Genomic DNA, 19,394 nt, shown 5'->3' on the forward strand with positions numbered 1-19,394 from the left:
CAGGATAAAAAATTAATAATATAAGTGAGTGTGGACAGATGAGCTAGTAAAAACTTCTTTTGGACTAGTAGCATTTGTGGACCTGTGTGCAGATCTGTGGGTATAGATAAGTTCAGACCATTTATTTGAGTTTCATGCACTGCTGTATGTGTATAAAGTACAAATTCTTCTTACCTTTTCTATTTCAGGGGCTGTATTTGTGAATGGCAAAGAGATGACAAACCAGTTGCCTCCGTTTACATCAGGATCATCTGTGACGTTTGACATGGAAGCTGTGAATTTAGGTCCTTCCAATAATAATGAAGGAGGGAACTTCAAACTCAGAGTAACGATTAGCTCCAACAATAGGGAAGTGGTCTTTGACTGGGTACTTGATCAGTGCTGTGGTTCTCTATATTTTGGATGCTCGTTCTTCCATCCAGGCTGGAAAGTGCTAGTGTTCTAACTTTTAGTCTTTAAAACAGAGATTATGCTTTAAATAGTATGCCACTCTTCAGACTGTTGGACTCAGTGATGCAATGATTTGCTAGTGAAGACTGTTTTTTTAAAAAAAGGCAAAGCTGTATTTTAGCACACTGGTGTAAGTCTGTGCAGGAGTGAGCCCCTCAGTGAACAGTGAAACCTGTCTTTATGTGAGGAAGATTACTTGAACTCTGTCCACTTTACTGGTGAAACATAGGGTAATCGGGAAAATTAGATAGGCTTTTGTGGTTACTATAAAATTCAAAGTTTAGAGGCTTTTGTTTGCTTTTTTGTTTTGTTTTTTTTAATTAAAGAAGAGTGTATGTGGGGGGAACATTAGAATTGCTCCTATTATTGTGTTCCTGTCTTTATACGGTTATGCTTACTGAACAAAGCTAACTTTTGCCTAATGCTGCTCTCTTGGCTCAGGGTTAATGGACCAAAGACACATGCATATCCTACCCACAAGAGCAAGGTACTTAAACAGTAAACTGTAGCTTGCCATACTCTTGCCAAATGCACCAATATATATATATTTTTAATCAGTTTGGCATCGGTGCTTTTGGCCTATGTGTATCTTTCTCCCTCTCTCAACAATGATGGGAGCAAAATAGCAACATCTGAGACATTTTGTTTTGATACACAATATCTCTATCTCAACCTCTTACCCATGTGCCTTAGTTCAGGTTATTGGTGAACAGTGTGATTGGAAAATAAGCTTTCAGAAATGACCGTGACGAGTTACATGCCCTTGAATTGTCAGCACTTTAAGTCAAGTGTTATAAAAAGTGATGCATCTTGTGCCCTGTTAGCAAGAGGACACTACACATTCCCAGCAGGAATATGTACAAATTGGATTGCGCATTTTTGTTTTGAGCTCAACACAAAATGCAGATGGCCAAAATTTTTTGTCAAAACAGCAGTCGAACTGATTGTTTCAGTGGAACAAAACTCAAAACATTTTGAGTGTTTTGACCATAGGGAACAATTGGGAAACTTGAAACACCTCATTGTTTCCCATGGGTAGCTTCTAGGAACACTAACATAGGTTGGGTGATAGGGCACGATGAGTACTACATACCTCCCAACCAACACAAAAAATGGGTGGTGGGCAATTCAACTAATTTTTAACCTTTCCCCCCAAAGCTCCCTATGGGGGTTTGGGGGAAAGAAGCACAAACCTTCCTATGGGGGTTTGGGGGAAAGGTTAAAAATTCTCCACTTGCCCTTTTATTTTGTGGGTAGGGTGGTAGGTAACACTTATAATGCCCTACCACACAACTCCCTACCAACACAACTACCACACAACTCCCTAGGAGCTACCCATGGGGAACAATGAGTGCACACAAGTTTTGCATTGCAATTTACAATGCATTTTGTGACCCTGCCTTGCAAAGCACTGCAGATTAGAAACACACAGGAAAAGAGATTCTGTCCCTCCCAACCTGGAGAACACATTTTTTCTAAACACAGTCCAGAAATGGCCAAAAAAGAATCGATGACCCAGAATCCACTGCCAGTCACAGTGCCATCATTGGCACAAGTTGCTCTCTCACTCAAAATTATGACTCCTTACTTCAGCATTGCGACAGCTGCCACAGCAGCACCCTTAGCAGCAAGCATAGCCATAAGCTCAACCAGAGCAACATCAGCCACATTTTGACTTACACCTTGCCGTGCAGATTGCAGAGCAGACCAGATCAGGGAGTGAAGCACAAATTAGTCTCAAAGCCAGATATGGAGCTCATCACAGCAATCACCAAGAAATATTACACACACCTGGCACTGTCCATTTCTCTCCACAACACTATTTCTCAAACAAAACAAATAACAAATTTGTAGGCAGGCAGGCACCCAAATTCTGCCTTTGTCAACCTGAGATCCAGCAAAACCAGACAGTTATAGCAGCAATAGCACAGCATGTTATACTCAGTGCTGAGAAAAGAAAACCACAAAGTCAAACCTTCCTGATGTATCCTCTTCAAAAGAGACACACTATAGGGATGTGCACGGAACCGGAAGGAGCTGGTTCGAAGGCAGGGGGGGTACCTTTAAGGGCAGGGGAGGGTGCACTTATCCCTCTTGCTATGTTTCCCCCGCCTGCGCAACATGCGCACTGGGGATACTTCCAGCCACTTCCCGTCCAAGGGGACGGGGCATCAGGGAGGTACGCTACCACCCCAATGGACTATTTGAAAATACAGCGCTGGTGAGGAAAACGTGGTGGGAGGGGTAAGAGCACCCTCCCCCGCCCTTAAAGGTAACCCCCCCGCCTTCGAACCAGCCAAACTGCCAGTCGTTCAAACCTGTTCAGAGGCCCATAAAAGGGCCTCCGAACAGGTTCATGCACATTCCTAGCACACTATAAAGGCTCTCTCTGCCTCCCAGTCCTTTTGAATACATTTTGAAATTCCCTCCTTTTGAGCTTCCCCCTCCCTCCCCCTAACCAATGGGGGCACAGTTGCCCGTTACAACACTTGATTTGTATGATAAAAAGCCAAGGGAAAATCAGGCCTCCAAAATGGTGCTAGAAATGTCAAAATGTTTTGAATCGAAATTTGGTTTTGTTCCGAGCTCAGAACTGGCCCTTTATTTAAAGGGCATTTTGTTTTGAACTCAGAACAGTTGAAATGGCCTGTTTCAATTTGAAACATTTTGATGTCAAAACATTTTGCACATCCTTAATTCCCAGAGAGAGTTCTGTGTTTAGGGCTATTCACGAGTGGAAGAAAGTTCTGAGCATTCTTTGGTATAAATCTCCAGTAAATGGCAGCTTGAAATAGTTATTTTAAAGAGTTACTACATCCTTCCTTATTTATGAATTCAAAGAACAATTTTGTAATAGTTTAGTTAGTTGACAAGGACAGTAGTGGATTCTGCAGTAAATGAGGTACCATATAGCAAAGGACATGTAAATGCATCCATAGTGAAACACAATCCACTAATGTGTACAGGGTCTATTTAGTTTTAAACAGGGAATAGCTGCCATGCAGTGCACACCTGCAACTTACGGAGTTTAGTAGGGGTGTGCAGTGAACCAGTCCAACACAAACTGGATCGGCCTTCAGGAAAGGCAGGCCACTCTGAGATCAAACCCAATTGGCCCTGTGCCATGGCATACTGGTTTTCTGGTTCGAGCGGCTATGTATGTAAAATCGGGGTAACATTTAGGGTGGCTGGTGAGGACAAGAGCTGCAAGGCACCTTAAAAAGTAAATGAGAAGTTGCTGCTAGTATTTACCGGTGCAGTACTGCTCCTGGAAGCTGTAGCGGCACACACACACCCCAACCACATGGCAGTGTGGCTCCTGGCACTCACTCATCTGGCCTCCGCAAATGCGTGGAGGCCATCTGGATGACCATTGTGTGGCGCCTCACCTGGCCTCCACACCGTGTGAAGGTTCCAGGAGTGGTTCCATGCCAGGAAGGACTAGCAGCACCTTCTCCTTTACTTGGAGAGGTGCCTCTTGCCGCCACCCCCTGCCCTCACTCGCTGCCCAAAGCTTGATCCCAACTTTACATACATAGCAGCTCAAACTGCTTCGAGCTACTTTGGTTGGACCAAATGGCTGGGCAGGTCAGTCGAAATTCAGCCTAATCTGCGGAAAACAGTCCACGCACACCTGAGTCACAAGCCTGGCCACCTAGCTTGCTTCAATAACCATGTGTGTTGAATACCTCATTTCAAAAGGGTTTCACTTAAGTGGTTAATAACAGCACAAACCACATGAAGGCTACTTCACATAATGGCTTCCTATGGGCTATGCTGCCCCAATAACATCATATTTAATATTACTTGCATAGCCAGGGCCTCCCCATAGCTGTTGGAAGCCATGGCAAGGCTTTTGCCACAACGGTATCCACAGTATCCTGTGGGGGACGTGAGGTGAGAAAAGATTGTTTAAAAAGCAAGAGGAAACAAACCCCCTTGTTAGAAGTCTCAACAATCACAACGCTGTACTTGTACTAGACACTCAGGTGCTGGCACAGAGGTCCTAGTGGTTAGGGAACAAGGGAACAATTCTTTCTGAAAGCACGAACAAGGGCTTCCTCAAAGCCAATGGTGGCAGCTGCTTTACTGCAGGACATAGTGCTTTTGTGGAGCTGAGCATAGAACAGTGTGCATTGAAATTTTGAGCATGAGCTTTTCTGTTTGCCTCAAGATATTCTGTAAAGTGGGGTCCACAGATTTTTTATTTTCTTAGTATCAAGCCATATCAAAATACTCCCTTCTGTTCAATCAGCTTGCCTCATTCTTTTGTTCTAATATAGGTTTAGAAGTCCCCAGGTTTTTCTGTCCAAGAATGTCAAAAACAGACTGCTGTGCTGTTGGGCTTTCTATCTCACTGGTCTATCTGAATTAATACTTGAAATAGTGTAAAATGGAACAAGTGTATAAAGTTGTGAGATGGAAGTGCACAAAGCCAGTTCACTTTTAGCTCCAAATAATGTGCATGCAGTGGGAAGCAGGAGAGGCTCATAGCTCTTGCCCTGCTTGAATATTGTGTGAACAAGCTTTATATATATACCTTTTTGTATAGGAGTACAACGTGCCTGATGATCTGGCTTGCTTCCCCAAAGGAGTGAGCAGATTGCAAGTATACTTTGCCTATACAAATATGCACAAAGTCCTTGGTTCATAGAAAAATTCTTCATTCAGTGAAAGGCAGAAGTCCCATAGGTCATCAGGTATAATGTGTACAGTCTAGAATCATCTGTTAACTAAACCTTTGCTTAATATCAGAATAAAGCAGGACTTTTCCTGCAGATTTTCAGCCCCATCTTCAATTCTTGAAACGTGAAGGAATGCACTAATTATGTGTTGTCCCAGGTACTGCTCCTTTGTAAAAATGTTGGCATTCTAACTGCTTGCAGTCTGACTGCTTCTTCAGTGGAGATGCACAATGTCTTGAATACTGGTTGGCTTGAAGAAGAAAAAACAGGGCAGCTTTGTGAACTAATTGCTTGAAAAGATATTTGGCAAGTATACATAAAGCCAAAAACTTAAGAGGAAGCTGGCAAGCTACCAGTGCAAAGATGCCTGCTAGTTGGATTTTTGGAAGATTTCTAATGCTCCCTAACAAACCCACACTTAATTGCTCAAAGTATTCTTTCGAAGACACAGTGATACTGAAAAGTGCTTAGATGCAACTTGGGCTGGAATTGTTTTATGAAACTTGTATGCATTTACCTCAAGATCCTTTTTCATGACTGTTTAATAAAAACTTGTCCATATGTTTGAGTAATTTTATTATATAGCTAGTATTGGGCTTAAGATTCCTATAAGCAAGTCTAGGGTGGCTCTCTATACTTACCAGTTATGAGGGGGAAAGGCAAATGAGCTGTCCAAGATCAACCAGTGAACTATCAAGCAGGTAGTGCAACCTTGTAGGCCTTGTGACAGGGAATTATTGCATTAAAATAAAGTTACAAGACTGACATACAGATGCCTCCCCAGCCCACACGCCTTGCAGACATCTCTGCATTCTCTCCCCCACCCCTCAAAGTCCAAAGAATGTATATTCCTTAAGACTTACTGTCACTATAATAGGGGTACAAAGATACCAGTTACTTAAAATCAAGAGTGCAAGAAACCTGAGGGGTGGGAACAGGATTTGCTGAGGCAGTGGTTATCGATTAGCTTTCCAACCAAATTCAGTTATCAAATGTAGTACAATTATACACTGCAGAAGTCTACATTAAAGAATGCATTCTTTAATTGTGGTGACTGGATTACACTATTCCTGCCCTGAGAATGCATGTTGCAACTGAACAGGTTATTTGTGCACCTAAAATCCCTCAAAAAGACTGAAGTTATATAAAGCTTCTATGTAAGAACATAAGAACAGCCCTGCTGGATCAGGCCCAAGGCCCATCTAGTCTAGCATCCTGTTTTGCACAGTGGCCCACCAGATGCTGATGTACAACTTTTAATCCATAGACTGTCATGGGTTCAGAATCCTTAGGACTGTAGTTCATAAGCAAATTTTGCCCCGAGGAAGCATATTCAACATTTCTAAAGCTTCCCTTACATGGAGCAGAAAAATCCAAGAACTGTGGTTTGTTCAATATACACCAGACTTAAGCAGTTTTAGCTCAGAGATATTTGCATGAAGCGACTACGGCTTGTAACGGCAAGCTTTTTACCAAGAAGACCCCCCAACTAAATACATGGTGGAACCAATAAAGTGGCATGATACACATAGCATATGTGCCGAGAACTGTCCACCAATTACACAGTATTGTGTGGCTCTAAACCTGAATTGTGCTTTTGTGCAATACAGTCTGACTGCACATGAAAAGATTAGACAATACACCTTCACAAATTTTATATTATGGAACTTTATGTACAAAATTCAATTTCAAATAAACATTTAATGTAAAAACAAAAAGGTCCATTAAACAGTTGTCTCTTTATATCTACTGTACCATTCAAATGTTCACCCAGTTTACATGATTTCTTCAAAGTCTCATTAAGGGTACATATAGAAAATCCATCTTTATTATAAATAGAAACAAAGGGATTCTCAGCTTTTATTATAAATTGACATGACATACAAAGTTTACTGGACAGAAGTAATTTCATTACTATTTTTTTGGGAGGGGGTCACCAACTTTGTGCAAACAATGCTAGCCTCCTTTTAAGCATTAAGAGCGCGACTGCTTAAGAAGTGACATAAGCAATAGTTCTAGAACTACATCTTTCCTAAAATATATTCTTTACATATGTGCACAGCTTTAGCAAATTAAAGCCCAAGAGAAATGCTTGACCAGCTATTCAAAGGTGTAGTCAGAGTTTGCAGTAACTCAGAGCAGGCAAATCAGGAAGTCTAATGAAAGCTGCAGTTTCCCTCTTTCCTATTGACACAAATCAGTGACTAGAAACTTAATACTGGATGACAAATCACATCCACACCATTAGTTAAATAGTCTCACAGTTAAACACATCTTTAGGGACCAAAGTCAGTATTTACAGTTATTATAAATTTCTGAAAAACTCCCATTAGAAAGCTTCTTCCCCACCCTCCCCCATCCCCAAATGAAAACAAAAACAAAACATAAAAACCAAAATAGAGAACTGCCTTCTTATGGTGGTGGAATGGAATTTAAAAAAAATTAGAAATACAGGTATTTACATCATTGATCCTTTATAAATAAAGAATATGAAAAATGAACTATTTAAGAATAAAAAAATGAGGTGATGTCACTCAACCACAGTGCTTGCTGGAATAAACCCTTGGTGCTGATACTGTACCAGTAGTGAAACTACTTTCCATTGGAAAAAAGAAAAATCTGTAAACATGTGCATAAAATGTGTTAGCAGTGCAAGACTGCACAGGACTAGTTCGCATCTGTATTGAATGCAATACATCACAGAATACTTGCATAAGAAGTGCAACACATTTTCTGATCCAATTTTACAGTGCATTTCCCCCTCAAAAGTAGCATCCAAATATAGCTAGTTAACTTCATGCTCTGATCGTGCAGTCTGTACATAGCCAGGATAGGCTATGTATAGGATAGGATCCAGACGCTGCCCACCATACCCTCTAGGTGTTAACACAACATGCCATTATACAGTCACAGACAGTTCTGCTTTAGTAGGTAAAAGATCTGAATTACTATACCAGGTAATCAGAGCTACCTACAAACTTTACTGTCAATTAAGATGGTACTTCCCTGTATTTTCAGTGAGAAAAGCAAAGGTTTTTCCAAACAGGTGTGGGACAAAGAAGTGCTATATTACATCTCAGTTTTCTAAAAATGTGTTAAAAAATTTGTAATCTGTAGTCTGACGCTCATTAATAAAAACAAATAAGATCCAAGTTAACTTTAAATGGTGCACCATTTCCCATAAAAGTAAACCTGAAGAATTTCTAAGTACAAAAGCATTAACTTGTCCCAATCTCCTTCCCAATTTTTAACTCCATCACAGGAAAGACAGCCATGTACAGATGCAAAAATCTGTATATAAAAACTGGTTTACATATACTCAAGTTATGTAAATTCAGTACAGGTCATTATTAAAATTCCCAAAAATTGTATTGCTCTTCATGCTCAAACTTTGAGTATTGTCATTACATCACTAGAACTGATATACATGTAGTACTTGCATAATTAACTCAATAGGAACCATATAACACTATCCATGTTGAAATCCTTTGTTTCCAGCAATGCCCGTTAGGAACCTGTATCTTATTAAATTCCTTATAGAGTTCATGCATCTTAGAATGTTACTTCAATATTTGTCCACTGAATGGTCTTTACTCTTCCCTTCAGATTTTCTGTTTTCTGCTCTGTTTTGTCACGCATGAGGCACTATCCATTTCTGAAGCTCGCTCTCTAGTGTTTATTTCAATGCAGCCATTAGTTGTCCCATTTTGTTCTTCAAAAAGCTCCTCAGTTGTTGTAGGAGCAGTAGATTCTCCTTTTTCTAACTTCTGTTGCATTTCTCGTAGCTTAGTAACAGCTTTGTCTATAGACATTATGCTTATAAGATTAAAGTCATGCATGCTGACCAGATGAAGCATGAAGTTTCGACATAAGTTCTTCTTAATTATTTTGTGTCCATAATTTTCAACGAACAGCATACATGCATGATTCATTTGATTGTCAGCAATAAACCTGTAAGATTAGAAAACAGGTTACAGATTTGAGTGCACAAACCTACCTACTACAAGATCAAAATCTGAGTTTTTGAAGTACTGAAATATGAAGTTTGTCAGCATCCTGTTCAGATGTGATGCTAAATATTACCACTCTATCCATAATTCCTATGTTTGATTTTTAAAATTCTCATTACTGAGCATTAAAATAAGAGGGACAATGAAATGCTTTATGTTAAAACTTGTTTAATGATTTGTATTGATAAACAAAGTAGTGGGATTACGTTAGATCAAATGTAAAGTTCCAAGAACATACCCGTGCTTCATAACATGTAGATTCCATAATTTCATTACTTCTTTTTCTCCTTCGTTAACATCCGAAAACTCTTCAATTTGCTACAGTGACAGTTTAAAACTTAGTTAACAATAGTTTGTTCTTTTGGTATCGTTTCCCTTGTTTTCCATTATTTGCTTATTACTGTCATAGTAGAGTCAGTACAGTATCACGCAACCACAATGCAGCTAGAGTTGAAAATAGAGATTCCACCTCCCACCGCAGCACTGCCACCCTCCTACCACTTTTGGGGTTAGAGAAGAGAAAGGGAGCAAACCTTGGACTTGCAAAATATTTTGAAGACATCATCTTAACTGGCTCCTACAAAAGTCACAGTCACCTTAAGTGGTGCAGCATGGAAATGCTTGACTAACAAGCAGAAGGTTGCCAGTTCGAATCCCCGCTGCTACTATATTGGGCAGCAGAGAAATAGGAAGATGCTGAAAGATATATCATCTCACACTGTGAGGTATGAGGCAATGGTAAGCCCCTCCTGGATTCTACCAAAGAAAACCACAGGGCTCTGTGGGAGCCAAGAGTCAAAATAGACTTGACGACACACTTTATCTCTTACCACAGTCAAAACCACAAGTTTGTCCTCATTAAGTTACCAAGCTCCAACTTTCCACATACAGGACAGTGTGTCACAATATGACTTGTCCAAGGAGGCTGGACAGAATGTATGCTATCTGAATTTGTCCCACAGAAGTCAGCTTCTTCTGCTGAATATTTTTATTTGCAAGAGGATTCATACATATTCACTACAGAAGTAAAAAGTGATCCAACAGTTACCGTGATAGTTTTCTCCCTTAGCCATTCAGGGTCCTTTTCATCTTCGCTATCCACTTCCATCTCTTGTGGACGCAGAGGTAAGCAGGTATCGCTGTGGAAGTATAGCCGATTGTGTCCACTGCTATACGTTCTTTGCTGTTCCACTTCCCCATCTTCAGATTCAAGAAATTCTGACATGCTGGCTTTTGTACGCTTTGGCCTAAAAAGCAAGCGTGAATGTTTTCTACTAGGCACATCAACATTCAGGTATCAATGCAGTAGGAATATCCAATATTAGCTGACCCAGGCACAGAGCATCTACGCCCCTAGCTCTCCCTTCCTTCTCCCATCCCTTCAGCCAGTCTCCCTCTCTGCTGGCAGCTCTCATCTTCCTTGCAAGGAGTCCGGTAGCCTGTTTTTGTTGGCTGCTCACAGTGGCGGCGGCGCTGCCTTCTCAACTTCCCGCCAGCTCTCATTGTCCTGGCAAGGAGGCCAGCAGCCCCATTTTTGCTGCCTGCTTGCCCGTCCTCAGCAGCTTGCAATGGCTCCTCCTCAATCTTCCTTCCTCCTCGCCAGCTCTCGCAACTCCCAGCAGTTGCTCGTGAGCTTTTGCAAGAGCTACCATGCACGCGATTAGCCACAGGTACGCCTTAGACTAGTATTATATATAGATATGGATGGATTCAGATCATCATATATTTTAGGCTCAGGTCAATCAATGGCAGCCCTTTGATCCTTCAATTGTTACTAAGGAACAACATGACCAGTTTATAATTGCATTTACCACAAAAATCCAGGGAAAGAACACATACATTATGTGATGTCATGGCTGCAGATTGTGAACCATTTCTGGAATCCAAAACAGTCAGAGCCTATACAGTGTTAGCCTTTGCAGGGCATAAGTGTCATTCATATCTCAAGTTGGCCTGACACCAGATCAACATCTAGGATGGACATGCCTTCCAAACAAATAAGATAATATTACAGACACTACCCTGACAACTAAGCTTGTTAGGTGTCCTAGAGGTAGAATAAAGCCAGAGGTTTTTCAGACTACATGTACAATATTCTGATCCAGAAAGCAGCATATACCTATTTTTGAAAAAATAAAAAATCAGAAGACAGTTGCAATTTTATTGGACATTAGATCTCAAAGTTTTAAACTGGTTTTCAATGGTAGATCAGCCAATTAAAGCTTTGGGTAATCCATAGAGGTCCCATTTTGAAGTCAGCGAGCAAATCTTAATCAACAGGGCTATAAAATAAATGCACAATGTTTCTGGAGATTTTTTTGTTTCCAGTGCGTTACTGAAAGAAATACTGTCGTCATGAAGTTAAGATTGTAATGTATCACAATACAGATGGGGTTAAATTTGTCACTGCTGATGTTACAGTGGGGAAAAACTAGGAGAACGGGTACTTAAGCCAGGATCTTTGAACTAAAACTTGCATTGAGCCACATTAAGCAATGGGAGAAGCAGAGTACAAGTAACCACAACAAGGAATAGAAGGGCCATCCATGAATTCCTTTGACATATGGGCTAGGAAAAATGTTTGCACTGAGTATGCCTGTTTGAGCTCATGCACAATGAATTTTGAACTTTAAAACAGAAGCCAAGTGCCTAGCATGGCACTCTGCAAGGACGTGGGCCATCTATGTATATATGTAGTTTGAGAATAGCATCAACCTTGCAATTGTCTTACTGCTTGCACATGTAAAGCAACATCAAGTTTCCCACCTACCTGCACACAAGAATGTGTGTAATGGGAGTTCGCTTGACTGGCCCATTACGACTGAAGGCAAAACCAGGCTGACGATGAATATCCTGAGGATTTCCTGCATAGGAGCCATCATAGCACTCATTGATAGAAACATCTATTCTAGCACCTTTTGGATGATACTGCAAATAGAAATATTTAACATATATTAACAGCAATCAGGAATTCACACTCTAAAAGAACATACAGATTACCGACATCTTGCTGTACTTTGCAATCAACACCTACTCTAGCTAAAACTCTGAATGCTGACATTTTAATATGGATAAATGAATAGGGAACAATGAGTTTTCCATTTTCCAATCAAATTGTGACAAAAATGCAGATCTTCAATCATTTCTGAAGCCCAGAAGTGTCAGAGTCTGCAGTGTTAGCATTTGCACAACAGAAACATCATCTGCATCTCAATCAATCAAGCAGGCAGGCAGGCTTGACACCAAATCAAGACCTAAAGAGTACTACTACATTACCGGACAAAGATGAAGTCAGTTCAGAATGGACTAATCATGGCTGCCAGTTATTCCATCAGATGTCTTTAAACTTGAAATTATTAGTAGAACTAATGGAAGCTACTTGTCACTTCTTTCAATGTCTTCAGTCTTACAACACTCCATGGAGGTGCTTATAGTCAGTTTGATCAGCTCTAACTGCTTCTAGTGTCAGTGGCCATCATCTTGTTTCAAAATGATGAACAACAATATACCCACAGCACAATCTCCTAGGCCCTCCTGCTGCACACTGCAAGTTTGGTTTGTACTGAACTCCATGCACACAAGTGACAAAGGGGTAGTGCTAAAAATATTAGTGGCTGGCATTTTGAGAAATTTGAAAAGCCAAAGATCCCTTTATTAGGATCCCCAGAAAACACCCGCCCCCATGTACCATATATTTGGTTTGTACTGGACTGTAACACAAGTTATTAGGGATGGGGAGACATAGACAAGGTGATCTCTTAAGTCTCCTTCCCTTCAGAAAACAGGCCAGCAATAAAGCAACAGAGATATGATATTTTAGATACTGTAGCTTTTAGTCTACCCAAGATGACCAGAAGTCTATAAATTTTTGGCATGCTACTGCATACTCATACACTACTCCCTGGCCTTCCTCAATGAACCATGTGTCGAGTGAGGTGCACTGGGGGATTCCCCAGGAGTCAGGTGCCCTAGGCCCCCAACTCTGTGTATGCTGGGGTTGCATGCAGCCCGAGCATACACACAATCCCAGCGCCCTTAACCTTGGCTAAAGGCCGGGGTTAAAGGTAGGCTTAAGAAAGGTGGCAGAGCCAGGATCAGCCTCACTCCTGGCACTGCACACGAGCTGCCTAACCCAGGCTGGGCTGTCGTAGCCTGGATTAAGCTGCTTGTGATAATAGCCTTTGGGTGTGTTACACTTGACTCTCTGCCTCACCACCATATAAACTAGATGCAAGAAGTAGCCTCCCACCCAGACAATGCCATTATGCAGAGAATGTCAAGGAAGAATACTTACTACATAATTGAAAATAAACCGGCTGTGACAAAGCTTGAGATGTTTGAGTAAGCTGTATAGTTTACGGCAGTTCAGTGTGCACCACGGACAATGCAAGTCATCCCTAGCTTCAGTCTGCTGCCTTGTGTTGTTGTTATAAAGAAACTGGTGCAAACAAGTTTGAATTAATACACAGAACATATTTACTTGAAATAATGCTATATTGGAATCCATAGACTTTTCTTCCCAATCAGCAGTGAGTTTTCCCCGGGAACAAAAGCACCTTCAAACATCCAGCAACAGAGGCCCCATACCAAACTGGGTTTAGCACAACATTTTTTGGATTTTATTTTTAAAACAACCCTTAAGTGTGTCAAATACTGTATTCTGAAAAAGAATTTTGCAGTCCTCAGTGTAAACCACCCTGAGCCATTTCAGAGGGGCGGTATATAAAACAAACAAACAAATAATAAAACACTTGCGCTTTCCCCATGTGGAGTGGTTGGAACATGCTGGGCACACCAGCTACCCCTTGAACAGAATGAATGAGTGAATAGTGACCTCTGCCTCCCGCCTCCATGCAGAACAAAAAAGCGCTTTCTAAAACAGGCTGCTTAAACATAAGCAGTTAGATATTATAAACATTAGAACATCAATACCTGATAAAATATTCTCAACTTCTGTCGAGGCTCATTTGAAACCTCTCTTTCTTTTCTTGTTTGTAGATCTGAGGGCAAGGATTCTTTCACAGCTGAAAGAGAATATGGATGCCAATAACTGTACTACTGTTTGATACAACCTGTTCAGGTCTTTATCAGTGTTGCACAAACAGAATTCCATCATTCTGCTATAAACAGACTACTCTGGTGAACTGTGATTGAGTGGTCCATGATGTATTACCTAAACTTGCTTTTGAAAAAATAAACACAGTTCTTGTGCATGCCTATTTATTAAATTTGTGTTCCACCCTTCCTCAAAGAGCTTAGTGTCCTATTTTATTCTCCTAAATGAAACTCCTCAATAGAGATAATTCCTTCAATATCTGCACAGCAGCATACTATAGATAATAAATAGCCAGCTAATGAGTCAGAAGCAAGCCAAACAAATGCTTAGAAGTAAAGGGCAAAAAGGCATTTAACACAATTTTTAAATAAGATCAGACCAGTGACTTAACAATGATCACTATTGTTAAATACATGTCATTTTTACATCAATTTCACACTCAAAAATTCTGGTGTGGAATGAAACTGATTTGCATCTAAATATTCTGTGTCACTGCTACTACATATTGATGAAGAGAATAGGAAACAGACATCATAGAATTCTCATACAACTAGATGGAAGGCTTAGTCCTTACAGTGAAGGACAAGCAATGCTCAACCATAAGCCCTTCAGTTTCCTCTGATGGCCATCAGCAGGACTCTTCTACACCTTGGCAGGTTGATTTTCTGACACTAGGGAGCAGGCATGTGCTACAAAATGTATAAAGCCACTTCACAACTGCAGTGGCAAGATCTGTGTTGTATTCCTCTAGCTCAATGGTTCCCAACCTTTTTAAACAAGTGTACCACTTCCGCTGGAGTCCTTCAGCTCAGGTACTCATTTGGAGTGTGTGTGTGTGTGTGTGTGAGTGTGTGTGAGTGAGAGAGAGAGAGAGAGAGAGAGAGAGAGAGCGTGCGCAAGCAAGAAAGAGAGAGAGCATGTCTGTGTATGTGCAAAATTTAAATGTTATTACCACCATCACTACTTGTTATATACCGCTTTTCAACAAAAGTTTGTAAAACAGTTACATAGAACAAACAAGATGATTCCCTGTCCCAAAGGGCTCACAATCTAAAAAGAAACACAAAGATACCAGCAACAGACACTGGAGGGATGCTGTGCTGGGGTTGGATAGGGCCAGTTGCTCTTCCCCTGCTAAATATAAGAGAATTAGCACTTTGAAAGCTGTCTCTTAGCTCAGTTAGCAAGGGTGGGGAGATGTGAGGCGTCATGCTGCCCGGAGTGCTGCCAATGTTTAAATGTTAAGGTGACAGCCACCACCCCCTCCATAAAAGAACACAGCCACAATCAATATACTTATCTGCTTGTAACAAGGAAGTTACTAAAGGCCAACTAAGATTACCCTCCACCCACCCACCCCCAAAGACTACTAATTTATGAACATTTACACACCACTTTTCAACGAAAGTGGAGGGAGAGGAGAGGAGACAAGAAGGAAGTTGGCAGAGGAGGGCACAGAGAGGACAAAAGAATGAGAAAACTTTGAAGAGACAAGGAGCCTTGAAAAGCAGTGGCCGTTAGGGATGTGCATGGAACCAGGCAGGGGAGGGTTGTCTTTAAGGACGGGAGAGGGTGCACTTACCCCTCCCTCCACTTTCCCTCTGTCAGTGATCCATTTTTTGAAAGTCAGTCAGAGTGGCAGCATACCTCTCTGTCACCTGGTTGTCCCCTTGACCGGAAGTACCCGACATGGTGTCGGGTGTGCGCGCTCGTGAGCCGTGCACAGTCGCATCAGGTACTTCTGGTCAAGGGGGTAACGGAGGTATGCTGCCACCACAACAGACTTGCAAAAAACCGAGTGCAAGCAGGGGGAAAGCGGAGAGGGGTAAGTGCACTCTCCCCTGCCCTTAGACAACCCCCCCACCTTCAAACCAGCAGAACCGCCAGTTGTTCGAACAGATTCCGTGAACATCCCTAGTGGCAGTGGTGGCAAGCAGGCACATACACACCCACAGGAGAGGAGGAAGGAGATTGGCAGAGGATTACAAGGAAGAGCAAAGAGCCTTGGTGAGGACAAGGAGTTGAAGAGAAGTAGTGCCAACGAACATACACACAGACATACACGGTATGCTTCAGGCCACTCCGCCTCCGAGTTAGCCCGCCTGCCCACTGCCAGCAAGCTGGCTGTGCATGCCAATGACAGGGTTTGCAATTGGCCAGGCTCTGTCAGAAGGTTTCAGGACCAGATGTGGAGGCCAAGGACTCCAGAGGAGACGCAGGGGCAGCAGAGAACTCTGGAGGAGACATGGGGATAGTAGACAGGAGCAAGGAACTCAATCCAGCATATAGCTGAGCACCACCTGGGAGTACCACCAATGGCACCCATACCACTGGTTCGGAGCCCCTGCTCTAGCTAAAAATGGCAACTAATACCTGACAAATGGGGAAAGAAGCAATGCTATCTCCTTCCCCCAGAGCCAGGTACAAAGTTGCACTGGCATCTATAACTGATCTAAATCTAAAGCAGCTACAAAAGGTGGAAGATCACAAGTTGCAAGACTCAAGAATACTGTCAGGCTTCACAAATTTGACAAAAGGCCATTTCTACACCCAGTGTGGTCATTTCAAACTGTATTCCTCCAGTTCTGAAGCAACATCCTGAAAGCAATCAGAGCAGGTAGATGGAACAGTACTAAATTTGTTCAGTCAACCAAGAAGTATTCCTACAGCAAGTAACAAGAGACACACCAATTCTTGCAGATAAGAACCAATAAATTCATTGTCTCAAGACACCTGCCATAATGGTCAGATTATGCTACACCTGTCAACAATGAAGTTTTTATCATTAGTACTATTGGGACAGATGGGCTAACCAGAAGTTCATCCGGAAGAATGAAATGAATTTCAGCAACAGCAATTCAGCAACATTAAGTATGTTTTGGCATGCATGCATTACTAGCCTATGATCAGTTCAGACTCCATGCTCCAAATATTTTAACTATAATTGAGACCAGGCTTCAGAACTGACACCATCACCACCCCCTTTTATGCTCTCCTCCTCAGTCAGCCTTAACCACAATTAGGGCTTCAACCAGCACTGGCCAACTGTAGCTGATGCTAGTCAGAGTTCCCTCTTAATCAGGATCTGCTAACCAAAGTGGGGTGGTTTGGACAATATGTCCCTGGCCATGTAATTAAAGACAGAATGCACCAAGAATCCAGATATCCAACACCCTCCCAGCATGCCCCTTGATTGCATGGGGGAGCTGTTCATTCATATGGCCCCTCTACACATGCTCCAAATACTTAAATAAGTTTAAAAGAAGCATTTGGAACACATGTGAGGGGCCATTTAGAAGAAGAGCCAGGATGTCTGGAGAACGTCACAATGAGCATGCTTTTGGCATGTCCCTAGCCACATGAGCAGGGACAGTATCACCTGAACCAGCCCAGTGGTGTTAATGTCTGAGGAGAGAATCTGCTTGCTAAGGGGTAGCAGTACACAGTTCCCTGACCTATCTCTGACTGCTTAGGTATCATTAAAAGGTTGGCAGCAGCATGTCTGCACTGGCCTTGAGTGACATTTTTAACTGCAACAGCTTAACAGTGAATGTGTCCTTGCACTTCATATACTTAACAAGCATACCATGAAAATATACAGCATACATTTCTAGATATATTACTTGTTAATGCAAAAACTGAACTGTCTTCATATGAGAACTTGTCACTAACCCAGTACAATTCAGGAAGCAAGTCAAATACCACTTTGTTCTTACCATATTATAAACTTGTGCTCTAACAAGAAGTCTACATTTATACTAGACACCTGTAAAAAACTCTGAAAAATGCACACATTTCAGCCATTCCTATGTAAAGTATTCAAAGAATACTTTTCCAGCATTGCTTAAAACTAATGTAACATGTTAAATACTAATATTTTTACAGTTTGAATCTCGATTCCCAATCCGTTACGAGAAGTCTTTACAGTAAGCTCTAACAGGTTGCTGAAGGGAAAAAGAGAAAGTGTCAAGAGAACATTCAAAACCAAGACAACAAAAAACTTGACTGATTTAAAAAATCTGTACCTCTAATCAGAATTTTTCTACTTAAAAACAGGCTTCTGGTTCTTTCAAGATGTGACTGACAATCAAATGGACACACACACTCAAACACCTGTATTCCAAAAGCACTAGCATTCAGATTATCCCAGGTTTTACTGCCAAGAGCAGAAGGCAACAATTGCAAGATTGATGAAACTATTTCAACCTCAACACCTTTGTATGATCTATCTGGAAATTATTTTCAGATTCAGTCATATATGGACTCTTCCAAGTCTAAAATGGAAAATCTTACAAATTAAGTGATCAACATACACAACTATGAACACTCACTAGTCCAGCTGTACTTCCCGACCAATAAAAAAATTACAATTTGACCAAACAAGCAGATCTACTGATGGAAATAAATCCCTTTTTAATATAATACTTTGTTAACAGATGCAATGCATTACTTTAAGCATGTGGATGTTTTCAGTGTCTCAGACTGCTCAGAATAAATTGAATCCTGATGTAGACAAAACACAGTGAATATGAACATGGGATTCACTGATTTAGTCAACTTGCCTATGGGAAAGCAAGCATAAGCAGTCTGAGTTATACTAAAGTGTGCTTCGATGCTACCAGCTTCATTGTAGGTAACACTGACATCTGTTCCATATTATACTCAGCTAAGGGTTCTATAAGGCTTATGTAAGATTTGAGCCACTTTTCCAATTTAAGCAAGTGCTTAAAAATGATGTAGAAATAGAAAAGCAACAATTAAAAACCACTTACACAATGGACTTAATTAACACTGAGAACAGTTAGTTAAAATGACAAGTTAGCAGAATGGGGAATTGGCACACACAACTATTGGCTTTTTAAAAATAAAGACATCACAGGCTGCTGCGAAAGTTGTATAATAGGGATCAATTCAGAGTTCCCTAGGCCAATAATTCCACTGAGCAGGTGTCACAACTGAGAGTTCTTTCGTGCACACTCATTTCTCCATTGTGACCGGACACAAAGCTTTATTTGTTGATCTCAGGTGCAAGAAGGTAAATATGAAAGTAGGTGTTCTCAAAGGTACAGCAGAGCCAACTGTTGACAGCTTTAAAGGTCAAACACACCACCTTGAACTAGGCTCATAAAGAAATCAAAAGTAGTGCAGATTGCAGTGTGACAGGATCTCTCAGACAAACCTGCCAGGAGCTGA

The 19,394-nt window shown here is 41.3% G+C and overlaps 2 protein-coding genes across 2 annotated transcripts in view; one reads left to right on the forward strand and one right to left on the reverse strand.

The window, feature by feature from the left end:
* CRLF3 (cytokine receptor like factor 3) overlaps positions 1-5,696 on the forward strand; it is a 34,331-nt gene extending 28,635 nt beyond the window's left edge. Inside the window, exon 8 of the mRNA XM_053298791.1 lies at positions 189-5,696. Coding sequence (XP_053154766.1) covers positions 189-445 — 257 coding nt within the window. The 3' untranslated portion in view covers positions 446-5,696. The remainder of the gene's footprint in view (positions 1-188) is intronic.
* A 1,079-nt stretch (positions 5,697-6,775) lies between these two features.
* Positions 6,776-19,394, reverse strand: part of SUZ12 (SUZ12 polycomb repressive complex 2 subunit) — a 57,878-nt gene continuing 45,259 nt past the window's right edge. Inside the window, exons 11-16 of the mRNA XM_053298790.1 lie at positions 14,078-14,169; positions 13,440-13,583; positions 11,916-12,073; positions 10,194-10,392; positions 9,384-9,463; positions 6,776-9,086 (exon numbers count right to left, since the gene is read on the reverse strand). Of these exons, the coding sequence (XP_053154765.1) occupies positions 8,738-9,086; positions 9,384-9,463; positions 10,194-10,392; positions 11,916-12,073; positions 13,440-13,583; positions 14,078-14,169 (1,022 nt within the window). The 3' untranslated portion in view covers positions 6,776-8,737. The remainder of the gene's footprint in view (positions 9,087-9,383; positions 9,464-10,193; positions 10,393-11,915; positions 12,074-13,439; positions 13,584-14,077; positions 14,170-19,394) is intronic.

The sequence above is a fragment of the Hemicordylus capensis genome, chromosome 2 (assembly GCF_027244095.1).
Source record: "Hemicordylus capensis ecotype Gifberg chromosome 2, rHemCap1.1.pri, whole genome shotgun sequence".
In the NCBI taxonomy this organism is placed as follows: domain Eukaryota; kingdom Metazoa; phylum Chordata; class Lepidosauria; order Squamata; family Cordylidae; genus Hemicordylus; species Hemicordylus capensis.